Raw genomic sequence first — 27,964 nt, forward strand, 5'->3', positions numbered from 1 at the left:
TCCTTTGTAAACAATTTAATACACTCCAGCATTTAAAACAAATCATTGGGAACACATTAAATGGAGTACACTATTCCTTTAACTTAGTAAATAATTTACTGAGTGGGTCACATTGCCATCAAATGTTTTTAGCCTGGGCTGGCTCAAGATATTGTAATATATATATATATATATATACTTCAAATGGTAAAGTATGTAACTGCTTGGTGAAAATCCACACACAAAGTAATTTTCTGAAGTGATCCAGCTTTAGAATTAATTTCGTTTTTTACATTGTATATGCTGTATCAAGATCAGAACGCTTATTACTGCTATTATAGTATATCTCCTCCCGAATGTTACCACCTACTGACCCAGACTATTTACCACTCTCTTCTGCCCAGTACTGGCTCCATTTTAATAAAATGATTTAACACTTTATATGCCACGTTTGTTAACATGAGCACATCTTTTAATGGCACTACTTTGAACACTGACTTTTGTGTCAGCGTATTATACATTCAATGTATGCAAGGGGGGGGGGGGTGATAAGCAGGAAACACTTTAAAAACCATATAATATAAAATATAATATCCAAGCCCAGTACAAAGGCAAATGTAAGGCTTTTTTGCAAAAAGTTGTGTATTGTATGACAGATGGACCAAGACTCGTATCAAATGCAGTGTTCATCAGTTATGTTTCTCATGTACAAACATATAAAAAATGTAGATTTTGCTCTTCTGGACTCAGATAACAGCTCTTCTTGTATACATGCTATTGCTTCTGGCCGAGAACATCCAGGTGGTAAATTACTATTCTCCCAAAGAAATCAGCGCTGTTTTGGAAAGATATCCTTAGCTTGTGAATGGTATGTGCTGGAAAATTGAATATGTATATAGAGGGAGTTAAGGGATAATATATTACAACTGAATATATGGAATTTAAGGTAAGGCATTTAATACTACTTTTTCTAAAGAATAAACTTGAAGCCTGGACTTATCCTAAGTCAATAAAGAGGATGATCAAAGATTACAATAAAAGTAGGCTATTATTTCCTTACCAAAGGCAACTCCCTGACACTAAATGTGGGGTTAGCTCCCATATGTCTTGGGACAAGCCGGTGAGCGGCCAGAAGCTGTTGCCAGCAACAGGAGATCGAGTGCCAAGTTCCCATCCCCCCACTATACAAGACCTACAGTACCAATGATTTACTCCCAACTTCTCTGGACTACCCAAAAAAGGATATTTGAAGTGTATTGGAGTCTTCTGGGTAGAACTCTGATATCCTTTTTAATTCTTCTTCTTTCTGGCAGCCTGCAATAAAATGTTGAAAAGTTGGTATATGAGCACTAAGTCAACGTGATCATAATGGATAGCCAGTCACTTATGTTCCCCTGTACTTAGAATATATCACTGCAGTCTCTCAATAATACCTTATATCCCTTTAAATAATTCCCGATATACACATATAAGCCCACATAATTTAGTCTTTCAACCCCACTTATATACGGATATAACCTATCCTATTGCCACATATAATTATGCTTGAACTTCTTCAGTGCATGATGGGAGAATGCCTAGGATGGAGGCAGTACTGGTTAGTGCAATATAACAACATTACCACAATACAAACCACCCATACCTCACCTTCTAATGTGCAGGTTTTACTTGAAAATCCACCTTGGAACTGGATGCTCACTTGGGTAACCAAGACAGGTTGTGGGAATTCCAAAAGAATCCACTGTGATGATCCCTAAACACAAAATAATAACATCTCCTTAAGCTCTACCTTATCGTACAACAGAACAGTAATGCAAACATGAGATAATAATCACATAAACCATTAGAGGGACAGTCTAGTCAAAAATAAACTTTCATGAATCGGATAGGGCATGTCATTTTAAACAACTTTCCAATTTACATTTATCATCAATTTTGCTTAGTTCTCTTGTTATTCCTAGTTGAAAGCTAAACCTAGGTAGGTTTATATGCTAATTTCTTAACCCTTGAAGGCCCCACAAGAGTATTAAACACCTAGACAAAGTCTCACTTGGGAACTGCAAGCTGCTCAGCAAACTAGCGGCTAGATTTGGAGTTTTGTCGGTAACGACACGAAAAACTAACGCCGGCTTTTTTCTGGCCGCACCATAAAAATAACTCTGGTATTGAGAGTCCACAGAATGGCTGCGTTAGGCTCCAAAAAAGGAACGTAGAGCATTTTTAACGCAGCTTCAACTCTCGATACCAGAGTTGCTTACGCAAGCGGCCAGCCTCAAAAACGTGCTCGTGCACGATTCCCCCATAGGAAACAATGGAGCTGTTTGAGCTGAAAAAAACCAAACACCTGCAAAAAAGCCGCGTTCAGCTCCTAACGCAGCCCCATTGTTTGCTATGCGGTAACCCTTCCTACGTCTGCACTTAACACTCTAACATGTACCCCGAGTCTAAACACCCCTAACCTTACACTTATTAACCCCTAATCTGCCGCCCCCGCTATCGCTGACCCCTGCATATTATTATTAACCCCTAATCTGCCCCCCACAACGTCGCCCCCACCTGCCTAATTTATTAACCCCTAATCTGCCGAGCGGACCTGAGCGCTACTATAATAAAGTTATTAACCCCTAATCCGCCTCACTAACCTTATAATAAATAGTATTAACCCCTAATCTGCCGACTGGAGCTCACCGCTATTCTAATAAATGTATTAACCCCTAAAGCTAAGTCTAACCCTAACACTAACACCCCCCTAAATTAAATATAATTTACATCTAACGAAATTAATTAACTCTTATTAAATAAATTATTCCTATTTAAAGATAAATACTTACCTGTAAAATAAATCCTAATATAGCTACAATATAAATTATAATTATATTATAGCTATTTTAGGATTTATATTTATTTTACAGGTAACTTTGTATTTATTTTAACCAGGTACAATAGCTATTAAATAGTTAAGAACTATTTAATAGCTAAAATAGTTAAAATAATTACAAATTTACCTGTAAAATAAATCCTAACCTAAGTTACAATTAAACCTAACACTACACTATCAATAAATTAATTAAACTACCTACAATTAACCTAACACTACACTATCAATAAATTAAATACAATTCCTACAAATAAATACAATTAAATAAACTAGCTAAAGTACATAAAATAAAAAAGAACTAAGTTACAAAAAATAAAAAAATATTTACAAACATAAGAAAAATATTACAACAATTTTAAACTAATTACACCTACTCTAAGCCCCCTAATAAAATAACAAAGCCCCCCAAAATAAAAAAAATGCCCTACCCTATTCTAAATTACAAAAGTTCAAAGCTCTTTTACCTTACCAGCCCTGAACAGGGCCCTTTGCGGGGCATGCCCCAAAGAATTCAGCTCTTTTGCCTGTAAAAAAAACCATACAATACCCCCCCCCCCAACATTACAACCCACCACCCACATACCCCTAATCTAACCCAAACCCCCCTTAAATAAACCTAACACTAAGCCCCTGAAGATCTTCCTACCTTATCTTCACCCTGCCAGGTTCACCAATCCGTCCTGAAGAGCTCCTCCGATGTGCTGATCCAAGCCCAAGCGGGGGGCTGAAGAGGTCCATGATCCGGCTGAAGTCTTCATCCAAGCGGGAGCTGAAGAGGTCCATGATCCGGATGAAGTCTTCTATCAACGGAATCTTCAATCTTCTTTCTTCCGGATCCATCTTGCAGACCTCCGACGCGGAACATCCTCTTCTCCCGACGCCTACTAGCCGAATGACGGTTCCTTTAAGGGACGTCATCCAAGATGGCGTCCCTCGAATTCCGATTGGCTGATAGGATTCTATCAGCCAATCGGAATTAAGGTAGGAATATTCTGATTGGCTGATTGAATCAGCCAATCAGAATCAAGTTCAATCCGATTGGCTGATCAAATCAGCCAATCAGATTGAGCTCGCATTCTATTGGGTGTTCCGATCAGCCAATAGAATGCGAGCTCAATCTGATTGGCTGATTCCATCAGCCAATCAGAATTTTCCTACCTTAATTCCGATTGGCTGATAGAATCCTATCAGCCAATCGGAATTCGAGGGACGCCATCTTGGATGACGTCCCTTAAAGGAACCGTCATTCGGCTAGTAGGCGTCGGGAGAAGAGGATGTTCCGCGTCGGAGGTCTGCAAGATGGATCCGGAAGAAAGAAGATTGAAGATGCCGTTGATAGAAGACTTCAGCCGGATCATGGACGTCTTCAGCTCCCGCTTGGATGAAGACTTCAGCCGGATCATGGACCTCTTCAGCCCCCCGCTTGGGCTTGGATCAGGACATCGGAGGAGCTCTTCAGGACGGATCGGTGAACCTGGCAGGGTGAAGATAAGGTAGGAAGATCTTCAGGGGCTTAGTGTTAGGTTTATTTAAGGGGGGTTTGGGTTAGATTAGGGGTATGTGGGTGGTGGGTTGTAATGTTGGGGGGGGGGGTATTGTATGTTTTTTTTTTTACAGGCAAAAGAGCTGAATTCTTTGGGGCATGCCCCGCAAAGGGCCCTGTTCAGGGCTGGTAAGGTAAAAGAGCTTTGAACTTTTGTAATTTAGAATAGGGTAGGGCATTTTTTTATTTTGGGGGGCTTTGTTATTTTATTAGGGGGCTTAGAGTAGGTGTAATTAGTTTAAAATTGTTGTAATATTTTTCTTATGTTTGTAAATATTTTTTTATTTTTTGTAACTTAGTTCTTTTTTATTTTATGTACTTAAGCTAGTTTATTTAATTGTATTTATTTGTAGGAATTGTATTTAATTAATTTATTGATAGTGTAGTGTTAGGTTAATTGTAGGTAATTGTAGGTAGTTTATTTAATTAATTTATTGATAGTGTAGTGTTAGGTTTAATTGTAACTTAGTTTAGGATTTATTTTACAGGTAAATTTGTAATTATTTTAACTATTTTAGCTATTAAATAGTTCTTAAGCTATTGTACCTGGTTAAAATAAATACAAAGTTACCTGTAAAATAAATATAAATCCTAAAATAGCTATAATATAATTATAATTTATATTGTAGCTATATTAGGATTTATTTTACAGGTAAGTATTTATCTTTAAATAGGAATAATTTATTTAATAAGAGTTAATTAATTTTGTTAGATGTAAATTATATTTAACTTAGGGGGGTGTTAGTGTTAGGGTTAGACTTAGCTTTAGGGGTTAATACATTTATTAGAATAGCGGTGAGCTCCAGTCGGCAGATTAGGGGTTAATAAGTGTAGGCAGGTGGAGGCGACGTTGTGGGGGGCAGATTAGGGATTAATAAATATAATACAGGGGTCGGCGGTGTTAGGGGCAGCAGATTAGGGGTACATAAGGATAACGTAGGTGGCGGTCGGCAGATTAGGGGTTAAAAAAAAATTATTCGAGTGTCGGCGATGTGGGGGGACCTCGGTTTAGGGGTACATAAGTAGTTTATGGGTGTTAGTGTACTTTAGAGTACAGTAGTTAAGAGCTTTATAAACCGGCGTTAGCCCAGAAAGCTCTTAACTACTGACTTTTTTCCTGCGGCTGGAGTTTTGTCGTTAGATGTCTAACGCTCACTTCAGAAACGACTCTAAATACCGGAGTTAGAAAGATCCCATTGAAAAGATAGGATACGCAATTTACGTAAGGGGATCTGCGGTATGGAAAAGTCGCGGATGAAAAGTGAGCGTTAGACCCTATTTTGAGTGACCCCAAATACCGGCGGTAGCCTAAAACCAGCGTTAGGAGCCTCTAACGCTGGTTTTCACGGCTACCGCCAAACTCCAAATCTAGGTCTAGGAGTGACATAATTAGCGCATATCATTTTAGTATGACCCTTTAAGAAGCTGCTGAAATCTCACAGGATGAAAAATTATTCAGTAACTGTGGAAGAATGAGAAACCTTTTCCCCACCATATAAGTGATTTCTTTTTATTCTCTAAAGTCAAGAAATCAGAGAACCTTGATTTCAAACTGTCCACTCATATAAACAAATGTAGGCTTAGTGCTTAAAGTCAATGTAATTAGGAAAGCAACTGATAGGTGGTCATCATATTCAAAGCATCTGCAGGAACACCCTTTCAAATGGGCTGGTCGCAGGAACACCCTTTCAAATGGGCTGGTTTCTCTCCCGCTCACTCCCACTGGGAGGTTGATTTCTCCTAGTGCCTTTTGTTTACATAGCTGTAAACAGACAATAATTCAGTATTTTCATTTTTAGTACAGACATTGGTTTTAAAAGGCAAAAGCAGACATTTAAAATGACACAATAAAAAAAAGGTACATGAGCTAATTGTAAACAATTTAAAACTCTTCAGCAGGTAAAAAGGATGATTGTGAGCACATTAAAGGGGAGAAAATGTTACCTTACAATGCTCTAATGGATTACAGACCTTTATATGGTGATCTCAATGCTAAGCTGTTGGGTACAAATGTTTTAATAAAATGTGTTTTACAAATTCAAAATAATTTTTCATCCTGTGAGATTTCCGCAGCTTCTTAAAGGGTCATTCTAATACAAAAATGATATGCTCTAATTATGCAACTCCTAGTTGGCTGAGCAGCTTGCTTGTTCCCAAGTAAGGCTTTACCTAGATGTTTAATACTCTTGTGGGGGTTAAACAAAGTTATCTTTTCCCACAATAAATTAGAGCATTTTTTTGTGCATTAAAATGTCCTATTAAAGGGACATAATACTCATATGCTAAATCACTTGAAACTGATGCAGTATAACTGTAAAAAGCTGACAAGAAAATATCACCTGAGCATCTCTATGTAAAAAAGGAAGATATTTTACCTCACACTCTCCTCAGCTCAGCAGAGTAAGTTCTGTGTAAAAAGTTATACTCAACTGCTCCCAGCTGCAGGTAAAAAAATTAAAAAGAAATGAACAGCAGCCAATCAGCATCAGCAGTGCTGAGGTCATGAACTTTTACTGTGATCTCATGAGATTTGACTTGACTCTCATGAGATTTCATTGTAAACTTCCTTTACCTGATTGGTGAAATAAGATGAGAGTGCACGATGCTCATCCCTTCAAATGTCCCAGGACAGACATACTAATATGCTGCTTAGAAATCCTTTACAATGGGAGGTGGCTACTGAGGAACTTTTGAGGTAAAATATCTTTCTTTTTTACATAGAGAGGTTCATGTGATATTTTCTAGTCAGCTTTTTACAGCTATGCTGCATCACTTTCAAGTGTTTAAACATTTGGGTATTATGGCCCTTTAAGTTTGTAGATTCTAAAATATAGCTCATTAACCCCCCTAGTGACCAGACCATTTTTCAATTGTCTTACCCTTAAGGACCAGGGCTATTTTTACATTTCTGCTGTGTTTATGTTCAGCTGTAATTTTCCTCTTACTCATTTACTGTACCCACACATATTATATACTGTTTTTCTCGCCATTAAATAGACTTTATAAAGATACCATTATTTTTATCATATACATTTTTTTTATAAAATATGATGAAATAAAATGGGGGGAAAAAAACATACTTTTTCTAACTTTGACCCCCAAAATTTGCTACACATCTACAACCACCAAAAACACCCATACTAAATAGTTTCAAAATTTTGTCCAGAGTTTAGAAATACCCAATGCTTACATGTTCTATGCTTGTTTTGCAAGTTATAGGGCAGTAAGTACAAGTAGCACTTTGCTATTTCCAAACCATTTCCCCCCAAAATTAGCGATAGTTACATTGTAACACTGATACCTTCACCCTTCACATGTATATTTCTTTCATGTAATTGGCAAGAGTCCATGAGCTAGTGACGTATGGGATATACATTCCTACCAGGAGGGGCAACGTTTCCCAAACCTCAAAATGCCTATAAATACACCCCACCACACCCACAATTCAGTTTTACAAACTTTGCCTCCTATGGAGGTGGTGAAGTAAGTTTGTGCTAGATTTCTACGTTGATATGCGCTTCTCAGCATGCTGAAGCCCGGTTCCTCTCAGAGTGTAGTGAATGACAGAGGGATGTGATGGGAGTATTACCTATTGAATGCAATGGTCATCCTAACGGGGATCTATTTCATAGGTTCTCTGTTATCGGTCGTAGAGATTCATCTCCTACCTCCCTTTTCAGATCGACGATATACTCTTATATACCATTACCTCTACTGATTCTCGTTTCAGTACTGGTTTGGCTATCTACTTTATGTAGATGAGTGTGTTTTGGTAAGTATGTTTTCCTTTATTTAGACACTCTCAGCTATGGTTTGGCACTTTATTTGTAAAGTTCTAAATATAATGTTTGTACTTATATTTGCCATGATTCAGGTTTATCAGTATATTTCCTTCTTGCAGACTGTCAGTTTCATTTTGGGAAATGCATAAAAAAAAAAAAAATAATAATAAAAAAAAAAAATTTCTTACCTGAAATTTTCAAATTGACTTTCTTTCTAAATTGCGGGCTGTTAGGCTCGCGGGTGCGCAAAATGCTTTAATTTATTGCGTCATTCTTGGCGCAAGACTTTTTTGGTGCGAGAATTACGTTTGTTGACGTATTTTCGTCATTTCCGGCGTCTTAGTTGACGGCGAGAATTTTCACGTAATTGCGTCATCTATGACGCTTGTGTTTGTTGCAGACGTTCTTGGCGCCAAAAAATATTTTGTCAGTTGTGGGCGTCATACTTGGCGCCAGATTTCTGACATTATTTAAGTCTTTATTTCTTTTTGCTTCTGGTTTTCAGAAGCTTATTTTGTTTGCATTTTTTCCCATTCCTGAAACTATCATATAAGGAAATTGATATATTGCTTTATATGTTTTTTTCTCTTACATTTGCAAGATATCTCAAAAACTGTTCCTGTATCAGAAAACAGTGTTGGATTCCTGCTGACTGATATCAGTCCTACCAAAGGTAAGTTAATTTATTTTAATGTTATTAATTTTTATCTTTAGCTATTGTTTGTAATAAGTTATCATGATAAACTTTTACATGCAGAAAAAATGGCTCAGTATTAATGCATTGTCTATTGCTATTCTTTTAACATCTTCATATTCTGTTTTCATTCAGATTATTTTCATTTTCTGAGATTCTCTTTTTTAGACAAGCATTACCAATTTGTTGCTTTTCCTTTCTGGCCTAGCGACAGCTCTAGGAATCTTTTCAAAGGTTCTCAGTGTTTCCTTATTTGGACGATATCATGGTATTTGCTCAGTCTTTTCGTTCTGCAGAATCTCATACATTTCAACTTCTGTTGTTTCTTCAAGGACATGGTTGGAGGATCATTTTTACCAAAAGTTCCTTGATTCCTCAAAGACAAGGGTCACCTTTTTTTAGGTTTCCAGATAGATTGTGTCAATGTCTTTGTCTCCAACAGACAAGAGACAATTTTTATTGGTTTCAGTTTGTCGGAACCTTTAGTCTCTATTATTTCCTTCAGTAGCTATATGCATGGAAGTTTTAGGTCTCCTGACTGCAGCATTGGATTTGATTCCCTTTGCTCATTTTCATATGAAACCTCTCTAGTTTTTAATGCTGAATTAATGGTGCAGGGATTATTCTAGGATATCACATTTAATATCCTTGAATCCCAATATTCAACTATCTCTGACTTGGTGGTTAGATCACCATCATATAGTTCTATGGGTCTCTTTGGTTCATCAAACCTGGACCGTGATCACAACAGATGCAAGTCTTTTAGGTTGGGAAGCTGTCTGGGTATCTCTGACAGCACAAGGGGTTTGGAAATCTCAAGAGGCGAGATTACCTATCAATATTTGGGAACTATGTGCGATTCTCAGAGTTCTTCAGTTTTGGCTTCTATTTCAAGAGAGACGTTTATTGGTTTTCAGACAGACAATGTCACAACTGTGGGGTATGTCAATAATTAGGGTGGGACTCTCAGTCCTCAGGCTATGAAAGAAGTATTTCGGATACTTGCTTGGGCAAAATCCAGCTCCTGTCTAATTTCTGCGGTCCATATCCCAGGTATAGACAATTGGGAAGCGGATTATCTTTGTCATCAAGCTTTACATTCGGGAGAATGTGCAGGCTTCCAGAAATAGATCTGATGGCATCTCATCTAAACAAGAAACTTCCCAGGTATCTATCCAGGTCCAGGAATACTCAGGCGGAAGCAGTGTATGCATTGACACTTCCTTGGAGTTATCAACCTGCCTATATTTTTCCGCCTCTAGTTCTTCTTCCAAGAATTGTTTGTGCTGCTGGTGGCTCCAGCATGGCCGCTCAGGTTTTGGTATGTGGATCTTGTTCGGATGTTCAGTTGCCAACCTTGGCCATTTCCATTAAGGCCAGACCTTATATCTCAAGGTTTGTTTTTCCATTAAGATCTCAAATCATTAAATTTGATGATATGGATATTGAATGCTTAGTCATAGAGGTTTCTCTGACTCAGTGATTAATACTATATTGCAGGCTTGTAAATCTGTGTCTAGAAAGATTTATTATTGAGTTTGGAAGACTTACATTTCATGGTGTTCTCATAAATTCTCTTGGCATTCTTTTAGAATTCCTAGAATTTTACAGTTTCTTCAGGATGGTTTAGATAAGGGTTTGTCTGCAAGTTCTTTGAAAGGACAAATCTCTGCTCTTTCTGTTCTGTTCCACAGAAAAAATGCTAAACTTCCTGATATTCATTGTTTTGTACAGGCTTTGGCTCGTATCAAGCCTGTCATTAAATCAATTTCTCCTTGGAGTCTTAATTTGGTTTTGAAGGCTTTACAGGCTCCTCCGTTTGAGCCTATGCATTTTCTGGACATTAAATTACTTTCTTGGAAAGTGTTGTTCCTTTTGGCCATCTCTTCTGCTAGAAGAGTTTTCCGTTTTATCTGCTCTTTCTTGTGAGTCTCCTTTTCTGATTTTTCATCAGGATAAGTCGGTTTTTGCGGACTTCGTTTAAATTTTTACCTAAAGTTGTGAACTCTAACAACATTAGTAGAGAAATTGTTGTCCCTTCTTTGTGTCCTAATCCTAAGAATTCTCTGGAGAGATCCCTACATTCTTTGGATGTGGTAAGAGCTTCGAAATATTATGTTGAAGCTGCTAAAGTTTTCAGGAAGACTTCTAGTCTATTTGCTATCTTTTCCAGTTCTAGGAAAAGTCAGAAGGCTTCTGCCATTTCTTTGGCATCTTGGTTAAAGCTTTTTTGATTCATCATGTTTATTTGGAGTCGGGTAATTCCCCGCCTCAGAGGATTACGGCTCATTCTCCTAGGTCAGTTTCCACTTCCTGGGTTTTTAAGAATGAAGCTTCTGTTGATCAGATTTGCAAAGCAGCAACTTGGTATTCTTTGCTTACTTTTTCCTAAATTCTACCATTTTGAAGCAGTTTTTGGTAAAAAAAATACTTCAGGCAGCTGTTTCAGTTTGATTCTTATGCTTATATTTTCAGTTTTTTTCATTATATGGATTAAAACATTTGATTTGGGTTGTGGATTATTTTTTCAGCGGAATTGGCCGTCTTTATTTTTATCCCTCCCTCTCTAGTGACTCTTGCGTGGAGTGCCACATCTTGGGTATTTGCTATCCCATACGTCACTAGCTCATGGATTCTTGCCAATTACATGAAAGAAAACATAATTTGTGTAAGAATTTACCTGATAAATTCATTTCTTTCATATTGGCAAGAGTCCATGAGACCCACCCTTTTTATGGTGGTTATGAAATCGTCATTTCTAAAGTAGGAAGAGGCTTGTGAAGGGCGGGGGAAGCGCTGGAGTGGCTTTCACGAAGAAAAAGTAAGTATTTTAGCAAAACCAGTGAAATGTAAAGTTTGATGAATGAAAGTGCCCCTGTTTTTAATAGGATGTTTAAAAACCGGGCACTGGTTCATCAAAATTTACATTCACTTTAAGTACTGGCAGAAAAAAATGTTGCCTTTTTTCTATAGTGTAGCAGCCCCCCACAATACTCTACCCCCCTCCCCGATCGCTTTCCCAACATTTGCCCCCCCCCCCGCCTCCTTGCACGCTCCAGGGGACAGTATCCAGATATATTACAACGATGGGCGGCCCACCCGCCTCCCTGCTATGGCTCCCACCCATCAATGATCGGCACCATAGCTGGCCGATGCAGAGACTTACACAGAATGTCTCTCTCTGCATTGGATGCCTATATTTTTTTATTGGAGGATGCCTAAATATCGAGGCATCACTGCAATAACATGAAAGAGTCTGGAAGCAATCACGATCGCTTCCAGCGCTTGAAAACCCTGAGGACGTACAGGGTACGTCCTTGGTCATTAAGTGACAGTTTTTGTAGGACGTACCCTGAACATCCTTGGTCCTTAAGGGGTTAAAGGGATATGGAAACCCAACGTTTTTCTTTCATGATTCAGATAGAGCATGCATTTTTAAGCAACTTTCTAATTTACTCCTATTATCAATTTCTTTGTTTTCTTGGTATCTTTATTTGAAAAGCAGGAATGTAAGCACCCTGGGGAATGCTTGCTGATTGGTAAAAAAAAATAAAAAAAATTATAATAGAAGTAAATTAGAAAGTTGCTTAAAATGACATGCTCTATCTGAATCTTGAAAGAAAAAAAGTTTTATATCCCTTTAAAAAAATAAGTTCCAAAACAAAGTCAATATTTGAAACTAGAATTTTGCTGTACTGAGAGAAACAATCTTTAATATTCAGAAGTAAAGGAAGTGAAAATGAAAATACAGTAATAAAATCAGCCCCCCACTCTTCAGTTGAGAATGAAGTGGTCCATTGACTATACAACTGAACATGGTCAGAATGCACTTTTTTTTCGAATCACCTGATCTGAATGCCAGCAGGTCTCCTCTCTGCCATCAAAGAGAAACTGTTTGCCAAACTGTTTGATATCTCTATTGAGAACAGAACTAACCCTGCAGATAAAAAGAACTATAGTGAGTGTTTATGGACTGAAAGAAACTGAGCATACTTTATTCTAATGCAACAGCTTTACATTGAGTAGAAATGCCTAGGGAGCGATAAACTAGCCTTACCGTTGTGACTCCTGAGATTTGACGCCACCGTAACAATAGAATACCTCTTAGTAATCAGAGCCTAGAAGGAATCATGAGGCTCTATAGCTCACACTGAGAGGCTAAAAAGTGAAGCTTGATTTATAATAAATGATCATGCAAAACATGGAGAGAACAATGCTTCATTAGGATTTATTTACCTGCCTCCCAGTGGACTGCTTGATAATGTATGAGCATCTAAACTAAGGGTGTTCAGCCTTCAAATGAGCCCCCCCCGCCCCCCATGGATTTGTGGTTCACTAGGACTGAAAGCAAATTTAAAAAAAAATAAATAAAAAAAAATAATCTATCATCACTTGCAGCAAATACATATTTCTAAACAGACAAACCTAAAACATGCAATGTTTTACATTCTTATCCTGTTTCAGTATAAATTGTATTTTTTTCTTAGACTTAAGAGAAAGATTATTCAGGAACAAGCACTTCGGGAGTCGTCCCTATAAGCCAGGGGTATCAAACTCAAAGTATCTGGGGGGCCACTTCAACTGAGTAAGTGCTCCGAAACTGGATATACTAGGAAATGGAAGTGACATTTAGCCAAGTAGTAGTGCATGGTGGGAGTTGTAGCCCACAATAGACATACACAGTGGTCTATATTTATCTTGTGAGTGCCAAGTGAAGTGATCATTTTGAAACTGTATAGCAACGTAAAAAGTGACATTTACCCAACGCAGTGCGTGTGATGGGAGTCTACACTTGATGCTTGTCTTTATATTTGTTTTTATAGTGCCTATATAGATCATCAACTAGTTACACCTCTTAGAACCTTTTAAACAAGGGAGGACCAGATTAATTTTGAGTGCCGCATTTGGCCCTGGGGCCTGTACTTTGAGACCACTGCTATAAACCAATGTGAATTAATCCAGCAGTATTTGTTGTGTATTGTATACATTCACTTCCAGATAGTTTCACTGAAAACTTAAAAGGGACATAAACCCATTTTTTATTTCTTGCACATGCTCAGTAGGAGCTGGAGCCTTAGAAATTGTGCATATAAAAATATTGCATACAAAGAGAGAAGCGCTCTACCAGGAACGAACAACAACTCATCAGCTAGTTCTATGGCGATTTACCACCCGGAAGCAGTCTCTTTTAGACCAGTGTGCTTTTCACAAAGGAAAACTTTCCTGAAGTATATCAGTCCAGCCCCGAAATACCAGGCAATTCTTCCCTGAACAAGGAACATGACAACCCCAGACAATCGTTTCGGCCTCCTATGGGCCTCGTCAGTAAGGTGCAGCCACATTCCTCTAAGCACACTGGGCAAGGAGTCCACGTCTGGTTTCCCCCATCACCCATAGGGAGACTTCCCCAGGGTCATATTAATTTGCAAAGAGAGAAGCGCTCTACCAGGAACAAACAACAGCTCATCAGCTAGTTCCATGGCGATTTACCACCCAGAAGCAGCCTCTTTTAGACCAGTGGACCCGTTGCTCAGTGTGCCTAGAGGGATATGGCTGCACCTCACTAACGAGGCCCACAATAGGCCGAAACGTACGTCTGGGGTTTTGCTGTTTCTCTCGTTCAGAGAGGGATTGCCTGGTATTTCGGGGCTGGACTGTACTGTGAAGTCAGGATCAGACTGATATGCTTCAGGAAAGTTCTTCTCTTTGAAAAGCACATGTTGAGCAAAAAGAGGCTGCTTCTTGGGTGGTAACTAGCCATAGAACAAGCTATTATGCTATTGTAGGTTCCCAGGTTGAGCTCTTCTCTCTTTTTCTTTTTATTGTGCACATTTTGATAATGGAAGTGAATTGGGAAGTTGATTAAATTGTGTGCTCTGTTTGTATCATGAAAGTTTAATTTTAACTTTAGTCTTCCTTTAAAACATTTACTTTGTATACAGAAGTTCAGAATAGACAAACAGCACACTACCTGGTGCAGGTGGTAGAGGGCCACTGCAAAGACCTCTCAATGTATCCACAACAGCAAGGGTCCACAGCACCAAATAACGAGAATCAAGCATGATTAAGGGTGAATAACCCGAAACGTTGCTTTTTGTTTGCTGCTGTGTGCCTACATGCTTTTTGTAAGCTAAAAGTTAAATGACATAAAGACAAGAACTTCTCCTCGTTATTTGGTGCTGTGGACCCTTGCTGTTGTGGATACTTTGTATACAGACATTTGGCAATGTGGTAATTAAAGGGACGTTAAATCACGGAGTACAACTACAGTAGCAATGTTACTTCTCCTATACTATTATACACATACATGAAGCCACCAATTAGCAAGCGCTACCCAGGTGGTGAACCAAAGATGGGACTGTTCCTAAGCTTACATTCCTGCTTTTTTCAAATAAAGATACCAAGAGAACGAAGAAAATTTGATATTAGGAGTAAATTAGAAAGTTGCTTAAAATTGCATGCTCTATCTGAATCATGAAAGAACAAATTTGGGTTCAGTATCCCTTTAAGGACTTCTAAAAGTGATCTGTAGCCCCCATATGTTAGGAAGTTGGCCATCAATGACGCAAATGCTTAAAGGGCCAGTAAACCTAGGAAATAATGTTTTATAATTCTGCACATAGTGCAGAATTATATAACATTAGCTCAGCTCCAGATTTCTAAAGTGAATAAATAGATATCACGCAAAGAAAACAGAACGCCGCTCCTGGCTCTACTGAGCGGGTCTGTTTTCTTCTGCTAAGCGCATCACAGGCACGCTGTCTATTCACAGCCGGCCCGATCGCGCTATTAAAATCAATGTAGCTCGCTCCCGCTACCAGACCAGAGCGGAAGTGAGCTACATTGATTTTAATAGCGCGTTTGGGCGCACTGTGAATAGACAGCATGCCCGTGATGCTTAGCAAAAGAAAACAGACCCTCTCAGTAGAGCCAGGAGCAGCGTTCTGTTTTCTTTGCGTGATATCTATTTAAAGGGACACTCAATCAAAATTAAACTTTCATTATTCAGATAGAGCATGCCATTTTAAACAACTTTCCAATTTACTTCCATTAACAAAATGTGCACAGTCTTTATATATTTAAACTTTTTGAGTCACCAGCTCCTACTGAGCATGTGCAAGAATAAGTGTGTATGCATTTGTGAATGGCTGATTGCTGTCACATGGTACGTGTATGCATTTGTGATTGGCTGATGGCTGTCACATGGTACAGGGGGAGTGGAAAAAGACATAACTTTTAAAATTGTCAGAAAAAAAATCTACTACTTATTTGAAGTTCAGACTAAGTGCTATTATCTTGCATTTGTTGATTATACAAATCTACAGTGTTGACTGGTCCTTTAACTATTCACTTTAGAAATCTGGAGCTAAGCTAATGTTATATAATTCTGCACTATGTGCAGAATTATATAACATTATTTCCTAGGTTTACTGGAACTTTAAAAACCAAACGTCAATGAATTTTGTCTGTATTGCTTCAGAAATGACTGGAAGTGGCAATGATATGGGCAGTGGATATCACCAAAGATAACTGCTTGTACAGGAAGGTGCTATATTGATAGGTCAGTGCAGTGTCACTGAAGTCAAAATTAAACTTTAATGATTCAGATAGAACATGCAATTTTAAACAACTATCCAATTTACTTCCATTAACAAAATGTGCAGTCTTTTTATATTTACACTTTTTGAGTCAACAGGTCCTACTGAACATGTGCAAGAATTCACAGAATAAACGTGTATGCATTTGTGATTGGCTGATGGCTGTCACATGGTACGTGTATGCATTTGTGATTCACGTGGTACGTGTATGCATTTGTGATTGGCAGATGGCTGTCACATGGTACAAGAGGAGTGGCAATATACATAACTTTAAAATTTGTCAGAAAAAAAATTATACTTCTCATTTGAAGTTCAGATTAAGTGCTATTGCATTGTCTTTTTACCCTGTATTTGTTAATTATGCAAATCTACTGTATTTACTCGTCTTTTAAACATGAGAAAGATGTCTAATGGAGGCCACTTGAATATGATATCATTCTTAACCAACACCACAACATTCATAACTCCTACTTTTATGAAAGAGGCTAACAGTGCCTGATAAACTATATAGGAATATAGACAAAATTCCATTATTTGGGGTTTTGAAGTCAGCACACTAAATGGTGGAACTATGGTTTGCCCTCTGCAGGTGTATTATAGTAGTATGCTATTATATTAGTGTATTCTTGTGTAATATGTATTAGTATAGGCTAGTAATGTTATCATTAGGGATTTTTATTTTATTTTGTTAGGGTTACTTTAGATTTTTTGTTTGCTCTGTGTTAAAAATGTGAACATGCAGATGATGCAGGGTCATTTCTTTTTGAATTCCTGATTGTGTATTGTACTTGATTTGCTTTAAAGCTAACTCTGTATGTGGTGCCTGCGTCTTATAAATAAAGTTGGGAAAAAGTTAAACACTTGACAGCATATGTCCCTTTTCATACAACAATAACAATGTTTAAACTGCCTTAAATGCTGTGTCATATGCATGATTAAAAGAATTTGTTTTCAATATCCATTTTTATATTTAAAGGGACAGTCTAGTCAAAATTAAACTGTCATGATTCAGAAAAGGCATATTATTTTAAACAACTTTCATGTGTGAGATATATATATATATATATATATATATATATATATTTCTAGATAACATTGTGCTTATGCACGTTGAGCTAACTAGGAGTCAGCACCGATTGGCTAAAAAGCAAGTCGGTCAAAAAAACTGAAATAAGGGGGCAGTCTGTAGAGGCTTAGATACAAGATAATCACAGAAGTAAAACGTATATTAATATAACCGTGTTTGTTATGCAAAACTGGGGAATCTATACTATAAATCGCATTTGTAACGCGTCCGTCTCCAGTAGCGCACACATCCTCAAAAGGAATGTTCTTTCGCAACCCGGAATCCACCTGGATGCAGCGTAGGCAAACGAAACCTAAAAAAAAAAAAAATGCAACTGCACGAAATAACGAAAATAACCGCCCACAAGAAATAATAATAAAAAAACAAAAAAAAAACGAACCACCCGCATGAAGTATTAAGAAAAGAAAAAAAAAAAAATGACCTGCCCGCACAAAGTATTAACAAAAAAAAACGAACCCTTAAACTGCCAAACCCCCACAACACAAACTACCTAACCCTTAAACCGTGAAACCCCCACAACGCCAAATAAATAAAATTACAATATTAACCCTTAAACCCTCAAACTAATACTATTAACCCCTAAACCGACAAACCCCCACATCGCAATAAACCTAATTAAACTATTAACCCCTAAACCGCAAACCACCCCCCCAACAATGTAAATAACTAATTTAAAATTACTAAGCCCCCTAAATTAACCTCAATTACTACTAAATTACAATTAAGATAAAAAATCCTAACATTAAATTACAAAATATTAATCTAACATTATAGAATTAAGCCTAATCCCTATGAAAATAAAAAGCCCCCCCCCCCAAATAAAAACACCAATAACCCTTAAAAGGGACTTTTGTAGGGCATTGCCCTAAGTTAAACAGTTCTTTGACGTTTAAAAAATACTAAGTCCCCCCTAACAGTAAAAAAAACCCACCCACCAAACCGCCCAAAATAAAAAAACTAAACTACCCATTGACCCTAAAGGGGCATTTGTATGGGCATTCAGCTATTTTACAACCCCATTAAAGGAATACTAACCCCAATTTTTTTCTTTCATGATTCAGATAGAGTATATAATTTTAAGAAACATCCTAATTTACTCCTATTATTAATTTTTCTTCATTATCTTGCTATCTTTATTTGAAAATGTAGGAATGTAAGGTTAGAAGCTGGCCTATTTTTGGTTCAGCACCTGGGTAGCTCTTGTTGATTGGTTTGCTACATTTAGCCACCAATCAGCAAGTGCTACCCAGATGCTTAACCAAAAATGGGCAGGCTCTTAAGCTTCCATTCCTGCTTTTTTAAATAAATATACTAAGAGAACAAAGAAAAAATGATAATAGGTGTAAATCAGAACGTTGCTTAAAATTGCATGCTCTATCTGAATCAAGAAAAAAAAAAATTGGGTTTAGTATCCCTTTAAAGCCCTAATTTTAAAAATAAAAAACTCTAACCCCCAAATAGGTACTCACTGTTCCTGAAGTCTGGAAGAGAAGGTCTTCTTCCAGAAGGTTCCATCATCTTCTATCTTCATCCGGGGCGATGGCGGCGCGGATCGGAGGTGAGGAGCTGGCTTCCCCGATGCACAGATCCTCAGTGCCGGTGGTCCAAAGCGGCGTGGAGGCTCCTCTTCATGCAATCGTCCACCGCACACTGAAGATCAAATGCACGGTACCCCATATTTATTGGGGTACCTTGCATTCCTAATGGCTGAAATTTTGAAGTCAGCCAATAGGATGAGAGCTACTGAAATCTTACTGGCTGATTTGAACAGCCAATAGGATTTCAGTAGCTCTAATCCTATTGGCTGATTTCAAAATGTCAGCCAATAGAAATGCAAGTTACCCCAAATTGAATGCGGTACCTTGCATTCAATTTTCAGTGTACGCCGGAGATCGGATAAATAGGAGCCTCCACGCCGCAGAAGACCGCAACTCCAGATCTGTGCATCGGGGAAGACCGATCCGCGCCTTCGCTCCGGATGAAGATAGAAGATGATGGAGCCCCCTGGAAGAATACCTTCAATGCGGACTTCAGGAACGGTGAGTACCTATTTGGGGCTTAGTTTTAGGATTTTTATTTTTTAGATTAGGGATTTAATGGGCTGTAAAAGAGCCGATTACCCTTTTAAGGACAGTAAAAGAGTTGAATGCCCTTTTAAGGGCAATGCCCATACAAATACCCCTTTAGGGGCAATGGGTAGCTTAGTTTTTTTTAGTAAATTTAAAACCAAAAAGGTGAGGCACCTGTAGTCACTGTAAGGTCACAATTTGCAAACAATACTTATACGCTCTCAATGAAGAGATAACTTCTTTACATAAGAATATAATCGGACTATGAACAGAATGTCCGCTTCTTCACCACTCACCTCTAGCTGTTTGCGGGTGCTCGAGTGCTCGATTTCTGCCGGAGTTTGCTTAAATGTACCTCTCAAGGTTGCGAGTTACTTCACACTAAATTTTACAAGATACCTTAACCTTAATAGGAGAAAGATCTTGTTAGTGACTCACCAAACTCCATTGCCCTTCTGGCTGCAAAGGTTCTCGGCGTCTGACGTCATCATCACGCACCTTTAGCTTCCCGTCTCTCTCTAGAACTGTAAGAGGTGAGTGGACTGGTGCAGGCAGGAATCCCACCCGGATTACAACGTGCAAACCTTGGTTATATTGTCAATACTCATCCAACTAAAATCACAGGTGCACTGGAGTCCGGTAGGATAAACAGAGTAAACTTTATTTGAAGAATTCTTTAAAATTGCATACAAATTGCAAAATAGGAAACGTATCCCAAGGATAGGTGAGTGGAGTGTGTTCCACCTCAAGGACTGCTGTGCTGACGCGTTTCGGCTCTAGTGGCCATAATCGTAGCTGCAATCACTTGCCCCAATTGACCTTTTATATTCAATGGAGCCAGTTACTAGGTTAAAACCAAATTTACCTCTCAATTACTTGAGGCGGAACACACACACATCATAAAAGAGACTAATATTATGATATAACAAAGCTAAAGCTGTCAAATATTTTACATAAGTATTACCGTAGTAACACAACTCATATCATATCATCCTCTAGCTTCATTAGCTCAATAACTCACTTATGAAATATAAACAATTGATCACTGTAGTAATAACAAACGTTCTCTTAATACCTTTTATCCCTTTGTTACTTTGTCAATGTTACGTGTAACCCAATGACTATTGTTATAATACGATAACAAATCTCATTACTAGCTGTATCTACATATAAGATAAGAATAAAATCATTGTCCAATTAATGTGAAAACATATATAAAGACTGGATTCTAATCTTAGAATTCGATTTCTTGATTACTTACTATGCAAAATTACCAATATGCAAATGAGATTATTTATAGAAATAGCAATAATCCTAAGCGAATAGGTAGTATTATTTACTGCTGCTTATACAGATTAGGACATAGGGAATCCAGAAGTGTACTCAAAATGGGGAGATATGAGCATAAACAGTACTGATATATAGGTTAACGCAAAATATATGTATTCCCATACATGATTTTGTCAAGTAAAACAAAACAAAGGTAACCCTTGACATATCCTTTATAATGGTGATACTTGAGTTTAAATGATATACATAATTAAACAGCACTGTTGTGTAATTGTATGTACAGGTGGCCCTCGTTTTACAACGGTTCAATTTACACCGTTTCAGAATAACAACCTTTTTTTCCAGTCATGTGACTGCTATTGAAAAGCATTAGGAAGCAGTGCATTGATTAAAATAGCCAGTAGGTTGAGCTGTCCGCTTGTGTTGCAGCAAAGCCAAGCAAGCTGAAATTAATCAGTTTAACCAGACCTGAGCTATCGAGCAGATTTCAAAGGAACAAGATCTTCCAGTCTATAAATCAGTCCAGATTAGAATGCATAGAAAGAACTGTTTGCAGAAAAATGCAAGTGAAGTCTGTGTTGTGTGGTTATTATTAGGTTTATCATGCTGTTTAGCATTTAAAGTCTTCATTTTAAAGCTTTAAAAATAATGTTTTAGGTGTTAGTTATGACAATTTTGAGAGGGGCTTGGAACCTCTCCCCCTCACTTCCCATTGACTTACATTACAAACTGGGTTTCAATTTACAATGGTTTCGATTTACAACCATTCCTTCTAGAACCTAACCCCGGCGTAAACTGAGGGCTGTATGTATGTATGTATGTATGTATGTATGTATGTATGTATGTATGTATGTATGTATGTATGTATGTATATATATATATATATATATATATATATATATATATACACACATACACACATATATACATATATATACACATATATACATACAGCAATAAAGAAAACTTGCACTCACTGGACTTTTAACACAACTTTACTTGGCAAAGATAGTGACGTTTCGGGGACAGTGTATCCCCTTCCTCAGACAGTGATTGCATCAAACAATGGTGAATGTATACATTCAAACAAACAAACCCCACAAATAGTTGTGTCATGTATGTTTCACATCGGTGTCCAGTACTGCTACAGATTTTTAAATTAGCATTTGCACAGTAACAATTTGTTTAAGAGCCGTGATGGCTCACATTACACTTTAAGTATTAGATCAACACTATAGTGTTTACTTTGTGACTTATGGTCACCATAGCAACATGATTTGGCGTTTTTTTGTGCTAATTGGGGGGAGGGGTTTGTTTGTTTGAATGTATAAATTCACCATTGTTTGATGCAATCACTGTCTGAGGAAGGGGATACACTGTCCCCGAAACGTCACTATCTTTGCCAAGTAAAGTTGTGTTAAAAGTCCAGTGAGTGCAAGTTTTCTTTATTGCTGTATATCTAACTCCACTAGCACCCTGGCAGTTGTGATTAAGTGAGAGTGCACATCTTTGCTAATGAATATATATATATATATATATATATATATATATATATATATATATATATATATATATATATATATATATATATATATATTCTGGTTATTGAACATTAAACATCAAATTTTAAACGTCAAACATCACATAAAAATAAACTGTATTATGCATCCTCTGGATACACAGGCCCAGAAACACTACTCCCAAAAGTTTATAATATCATATTCGGAAATTAAATCCATATGGGACTCTTGTTCTGAGCCTGTGTATCCAGAAAGCTTCTCTTTTTGCCAGTAACTTCCCCCTATCACCACCTCTTGGTTTGCATTTAACCAACTCCACAATTGTCCATCTAAGGCAGTGATTTGCAATCTTTTTTTTGCCGTGGCACACTTTTTTACATTAAAAAATCCTGCGGCACACCACCATCCCAAAATTTTACAAAATCACACATTGTAGCCTAATACAGGAGATATATATATATATATATAGATATATATATATATATATATATATATATATATATATATATATATATATATATATATATATATATATATATATATATATACACAGTGTATATATATATATATATATATATATACACACACACACACTATACTGTGCTGTCATGCCATGCCTCCTACAAACTATACGTGACATATTGACATTCATTCACAAACAATCATAATGATTGTCTGTGAATGAATGTCAATGTCATGGTTGTAAATGATGCCTGATGAGCCTGTCACATACCTCCCAATATTTCAAAATTTGAAAGAGGGACACCCCCGCACTGTTGTCAGTCTGCCTGAGGATCTCTCACGGCACACTAGTGTACCATGGCACACTGGTTGAAAAACACTGATCTAAGGGACCTTGCATTCCCACCATGTATCTGTTTGAAATGCTCTATCAGTGGTGTGGTTAATTTCCCTGATTTTATATTGGTTAAATGCTCCCTTATCCTCTCTCTGATCTCTCTTGTTGTGAGGCCTGTGTATTGTAACCCACATTCAACACAGGTGAGTAGGTATACAACAAACATGATCTACAATTAAAACAGGAAAAATGCTTACATTTCTCCCCTGTCACAGTGCTCGTAAAACCATCTCCTTGTTGCAAAAAGCTACAAGCTGTACATTGTGAATAACTACATTTGTAAGTACCCTTACAACTGAGCCAAGATGAAATGTTAGAAGTTTCAGTCTTGAGTTGTGTGGGTGCTAGTATATTACCTAAACTCATACCTTTCCTGAAAGCAAACCTACATCCTTTTGATAAACCATCATCCGCTTTGAGCATGGAAAAATGTTTCCTTACAATGTTACAGATATGGTGGTACTGTTTGCTGTTCAACCTGTCATTGGTTACATTCTTTGGTTTGAGCAAATCCTTTCTGTTAGCATTTGCAATTTTCTCTCTTGTGGCTTTGATTTCTCCAGAGGGGCTATAAAAGAAAGGATTTGCTCAAACCAAAGAATGTAACCAATGACAGGTTTGAGGGTGTATCTTTTATAACAGCATACAGTACCACCAAATCTGTAACATTGTTAGGAAACATTTTTCCATGCTCAAAGCGGATGATGGTTTAACCAATGTATTATCAAAAGGATGTAGGTTTGCTTTCAGGAAAGGTATGAGTTTAGGTAATATACTAGCACCCACACAACTCAAGACTGAAACTTCTAACATTTCATCTTGGCTCAGTTGTAAGGGTACTTACAAATGTAGTTATTCACAATGTACAGCTTGTAGCTTTTTGCAACAAGGAGATGGTTTTACGAGCACTGCGACAGGGGAGAAATTTAAAGGGCCACTGTAAGTAAATATTTTCTATGCCTGTTACTAACTAACTACCCCAAATACGCTTTTTATCAATAGCATTTCATTAACATATCTCTACCGTATATCAGAAATCTTGTCTGCAAATGTAATTGTTTTCCAAACCCACTCCGTGGGTATCCTTTGCTCTGTACCAATCCGTTTACAATACCTAGGTTTCAAAATGGCGCTCTAAACACAAAGTGATTGGTTTAAGTATTTTGAACATGCAGTGCTGAAAATAGTGGGCAGGATAATGTGACATCATCTGCAAATAAAAGATATAACTTTTAGAACGTTATGAAACTTCATTTTGGAGAAAATATAGGTCAGTAGGTTTTAATTAATGTTTATTAACTTTAATACGTTAGTTGTTTAGCTTAAAAATTATAACAGAAAGTAATCCTTTAAGCATTTTTCCTGTTTTAATTGTAGATCATGTTTGTTGTATACCTACTCACCTGTGTTGAATGTGGGTTACAATACACAGGCCTCACAACAAGAGAGATCAGAGAGAGGATAAGGGAGCATTTAACCAATATAAAATCAGGGAAATTAACCACACCACTAATAGAGCATTTCAAACAGATACATGGTGAGAATGCAAGGTCCCTTAGATGGACAATTGTGGAGTTGGTTAAATGCAAACCAAGAGGTGGTGATAGGGGGAAGTTACTGGCAAAAAGAGAAGCATTCTGGATACACAGGCTCAGAACAAGAGTCCCATATGGATTAAATTCCGAATATGATATTATAAACTTTTGGGAGTAGTGTTTCTGGGCCTGTGTATCCAGAGGATTATTAATGCATAATACAGTTTATTTTTATGTTAAGCATAATACAGTTTATTTTTATGTTAAGCATAATACAGTTTATTTTTATGTAATGTTTGACGTTTAAAATTTGATGTTTAATGTTCAATAACCAGAATACACACATATATATATATATATATATATATATATATATATATATATATATATATATATACACACACACACATACATATACAAATACAACAATAACACAACAGTGCTGTTTAATTATGTATATCATTTAAACTCAAGTATCACCATTATAAAGGATATGTCAAGGGTTACCTTTGTTTTACTTGACAAAATCATGTATGGGAATACATATATTTTGCGTTAACCTATATATCAGTACTGTTTATGCTCATATCTCCCCATTTTGAGTACACTTCTGGATTCCCTATGTCCTAATCTGTATAAGCAGCAGTAAATAATACTACCTATTCGCCTAGGATTAGGATTATTACTGTTTCTATAAATAATCTCATTTGCATATTTGTAATTTTGCATAGTAAGTAATCAAGAAATCGAATTCTAAGATTAGAATCCAGTCTTTATATATGTTTTCACATTAATTGGACAATGAGTTTATTCTTATTTTATATGTACATACAGCTATCAATGAGATTTGTTATCGTATTATAACAATAGTCATTAGGTTACACGTAACATTGACAAAGTAACAAAGGGATAAAAGGTATTAAGAGAACGTTTGTTATTACTACAGTGATCAATTGTTTATATTTTATATTTCATAAGTGAGTTATTGAGCTAATGAAGCTAGAGGATGATATGGTATGAGTTGTGTTACTACAGTAATACTTATGTAAAATATTTGACAGCTTTAGCTTTGTTATATCATAATATTAGTCTCTTTTATGATGTGTGTGTGTTCCGCCTCAAGTAATTGAGAGGTAAATTTGGTTTTAACCTATTAACTGGCTCCATTGAATATAAAAGGTCAATTGGGGCAAGTGATTGCAGCTACGATTACGGCCACTAGAGCCGAAACGCGTAAGCACAGCAGTCCTTACCGGCCCATTTTTGGTGAACAACCTGGGTTGTCCTTGCTGATTGATGGATAAATTCATCCACCAATAAAAAGTGCTGTCCAGAGTTCTGAACCAAGAAAAAAAGCTTAGATGCCTTTTTCAAATAAAAATAGCAAGAGAACGAAAAAAAATGTGATAAAATGAGTAAATTAGAAAGTTGCTTAAAATTGCATGCTCTGACTCACAAAAGAAAAAAAATTGGGTTCAGTGATCCTTTAAAGTGAAAGTTAATTTACACAAATGAAAACATAGCATTGCATAATACACATGTATATTAACATAATCGCCAAGTTTTTTTTGCTAAAAATATCTTATTTTGTATTTTTATTCACTAACGTTTTATGCATCCGTTTGATTTTCGACTCCTCCCATCTTCTTCTTCCTGGATTTTCACTCTCTACGTATAGAGCGTTCCCACCCGCTCTATACGTCACTTCTCTTGCGCGTTCACAATGATCCAGTCCATTTGCGCATGCGCGATGTCCGCATATTACCCGCAATGCGCATGCGATTGACTGGGCTACAATGCGCATTAAGTACTGAAGTGCGCATGCGCGAATCGGCCACGAGCATCAAGCTGTCGGGGATGCCGAAAACAAGTTACGCATGTGCAAATCGAATGTTAAGTAAATGACGTAGTGTCACGGCCGCCTATCGGCCAGAATCTCAATTGGAGGGTATTGCCACGTGATGAGGATGTAAAATAGGAGACGAAAAACGGGTTGATTTTGCCGCAAGCAATAAGCGGATAAAAATATAGAAATACTTCAATTTGAAAAAAAAGTTAGCGAATTCATGAATGAACCTCACACTCAATTTAAATAATACATTGAATACAATTGAGCAAGTTTTGAAAGTTAACCTTCACTTTAACTAAGGCCCTTTTAATGGCTATTGGTGGTTTAGTATTAGATTAGGGTTTTTTTTTTTTTAAGGGATATTTTTTTATTCTGGTATAAAAGTTTAGGTTTAAATTTTTTATTTTAGATAACTTTGTTTATTTTTTTTATGTAATTTTACTGTTTGTATTTTTTTAAACATAGACTGCCCTCTGGGCAGGCTTATCGCCACGCCTAGTGGGTAATAAAGGGATTAACAATAAAAATTCTGGTGTAGACTGTCACTAAGTGGCACCAATATTACCCAGGTGAAACAACATAATCTGCTGGGTGCACCACTAACGGATTGAAACCTTATATAGAATTCTAAATTGTTAGGTTAACATTTATGTAATATGGGGCTGCATATTGTAAATGAGTAACATTTAATAGTTTAAACTTCCTACAACTAATAAAGGCTTTGCTTCACCCACGGAGCAGCTCATAATATACTCAAACGGATCTTACAATCAAAACACAGCTGAGTATATGCACCCAAAACCAATTATAGTAAACCCCAATATATTGCCAACTCATTGCTGGCTAATGACATGAATACAAAATAATAATGAACTCAGATTTTACCTAATAATCTTAGCACTGTTCAGACACCTGGTCTTTTTACACCAAAACGTGTTATAACCAACCAAGAGCCCTAAAATAAGTCTACGACATGTAAATTATGTAATTGCTATTGAATACATAAGCGAAAAATGTCAACGACACAAGAAATTACACTTCACCTGCACACGGTTCCACTACACCGCACGGACGCTGCCATCTTGCAGTAAAACTAATTCACTCGAGTAGAGGGTGCCGTAAAGCACACCCCATCCTAAATTGCTAGCGTTCCAAAACTATAACAATTAAAAGCGTGTGTTAAAGCACTGAAGCCAGCAGGTGGCAGCAATGTCACACGTTACGCATTGCTTAAACAACAAAGACTGTTCTTTGGTAGCTACCAGGACAACGCATTGTTGC

General features: G+C 37.1%; 1 protein-coding gene across 1 annotated transcript; it reads right to left on the reverse strand.

Moving 5' to 3' along the window:
- On the reverse strand, nt 1-27,860 carry NR2C2AP (nuclear receptor 2C2 associated protein). Its single transcript, XM_053700696.1, has 5 exons — nt 27,727-27,860; nt 12,723-12,813; nt 1,627-1,732; nt 1,222-1,293; nt 1-866 (listed from the first exon to the last, which is right to left on the reverse strand). Exons 1-5 carry the CDS (start codon nt 27,762-27,764, stop codon nt 754-756), a joined length of 420 nt encoding a protein of 139 aa, XP_053556671.1. The 5' UTR covers nt 27,765-27,860; the 3' UTR covers nt 1-753.
- Between the last annotated feature and the right edge of the window lie 104 nt (nt 27,861-27,964).

This window comes from Bombina bombina, chromosome 2 (assembly GCF_027579735.1).
Source record: "Bombina bombina isolate aBomBom1 chromosome 2, aBomBom1.pri, whole genome shotgun sequence".
Classification (NCBI taxonomy): Eukaryota; Metazoa; Chordata; class Amphibia; order Anura; family Bombinatoridae; genus Bombina; species Bombina bombina.

Coding starts and splice junctions, on each gene's coding strand:
- NR2C2AP (XM_053700696.1), bottom strand. CDS start 27,764: ATGGCAGCGTCCGTGCGGTGTAGTGGAACCGTGTGCAG. Junction 1,733..12,722: donor CCTGCTGGCATTCAGATCAG/GTGATTCGAAAA, acceptor TTTTGTGTTTAG/GGATCATCACAGTGGATTCT. Junction 867..1,221: donor CTCCAATACACTTCAAATAT/CCTTTTTTGGGT, acceptor CTATATACATAT/TCAATTTTCCAGCACATACC.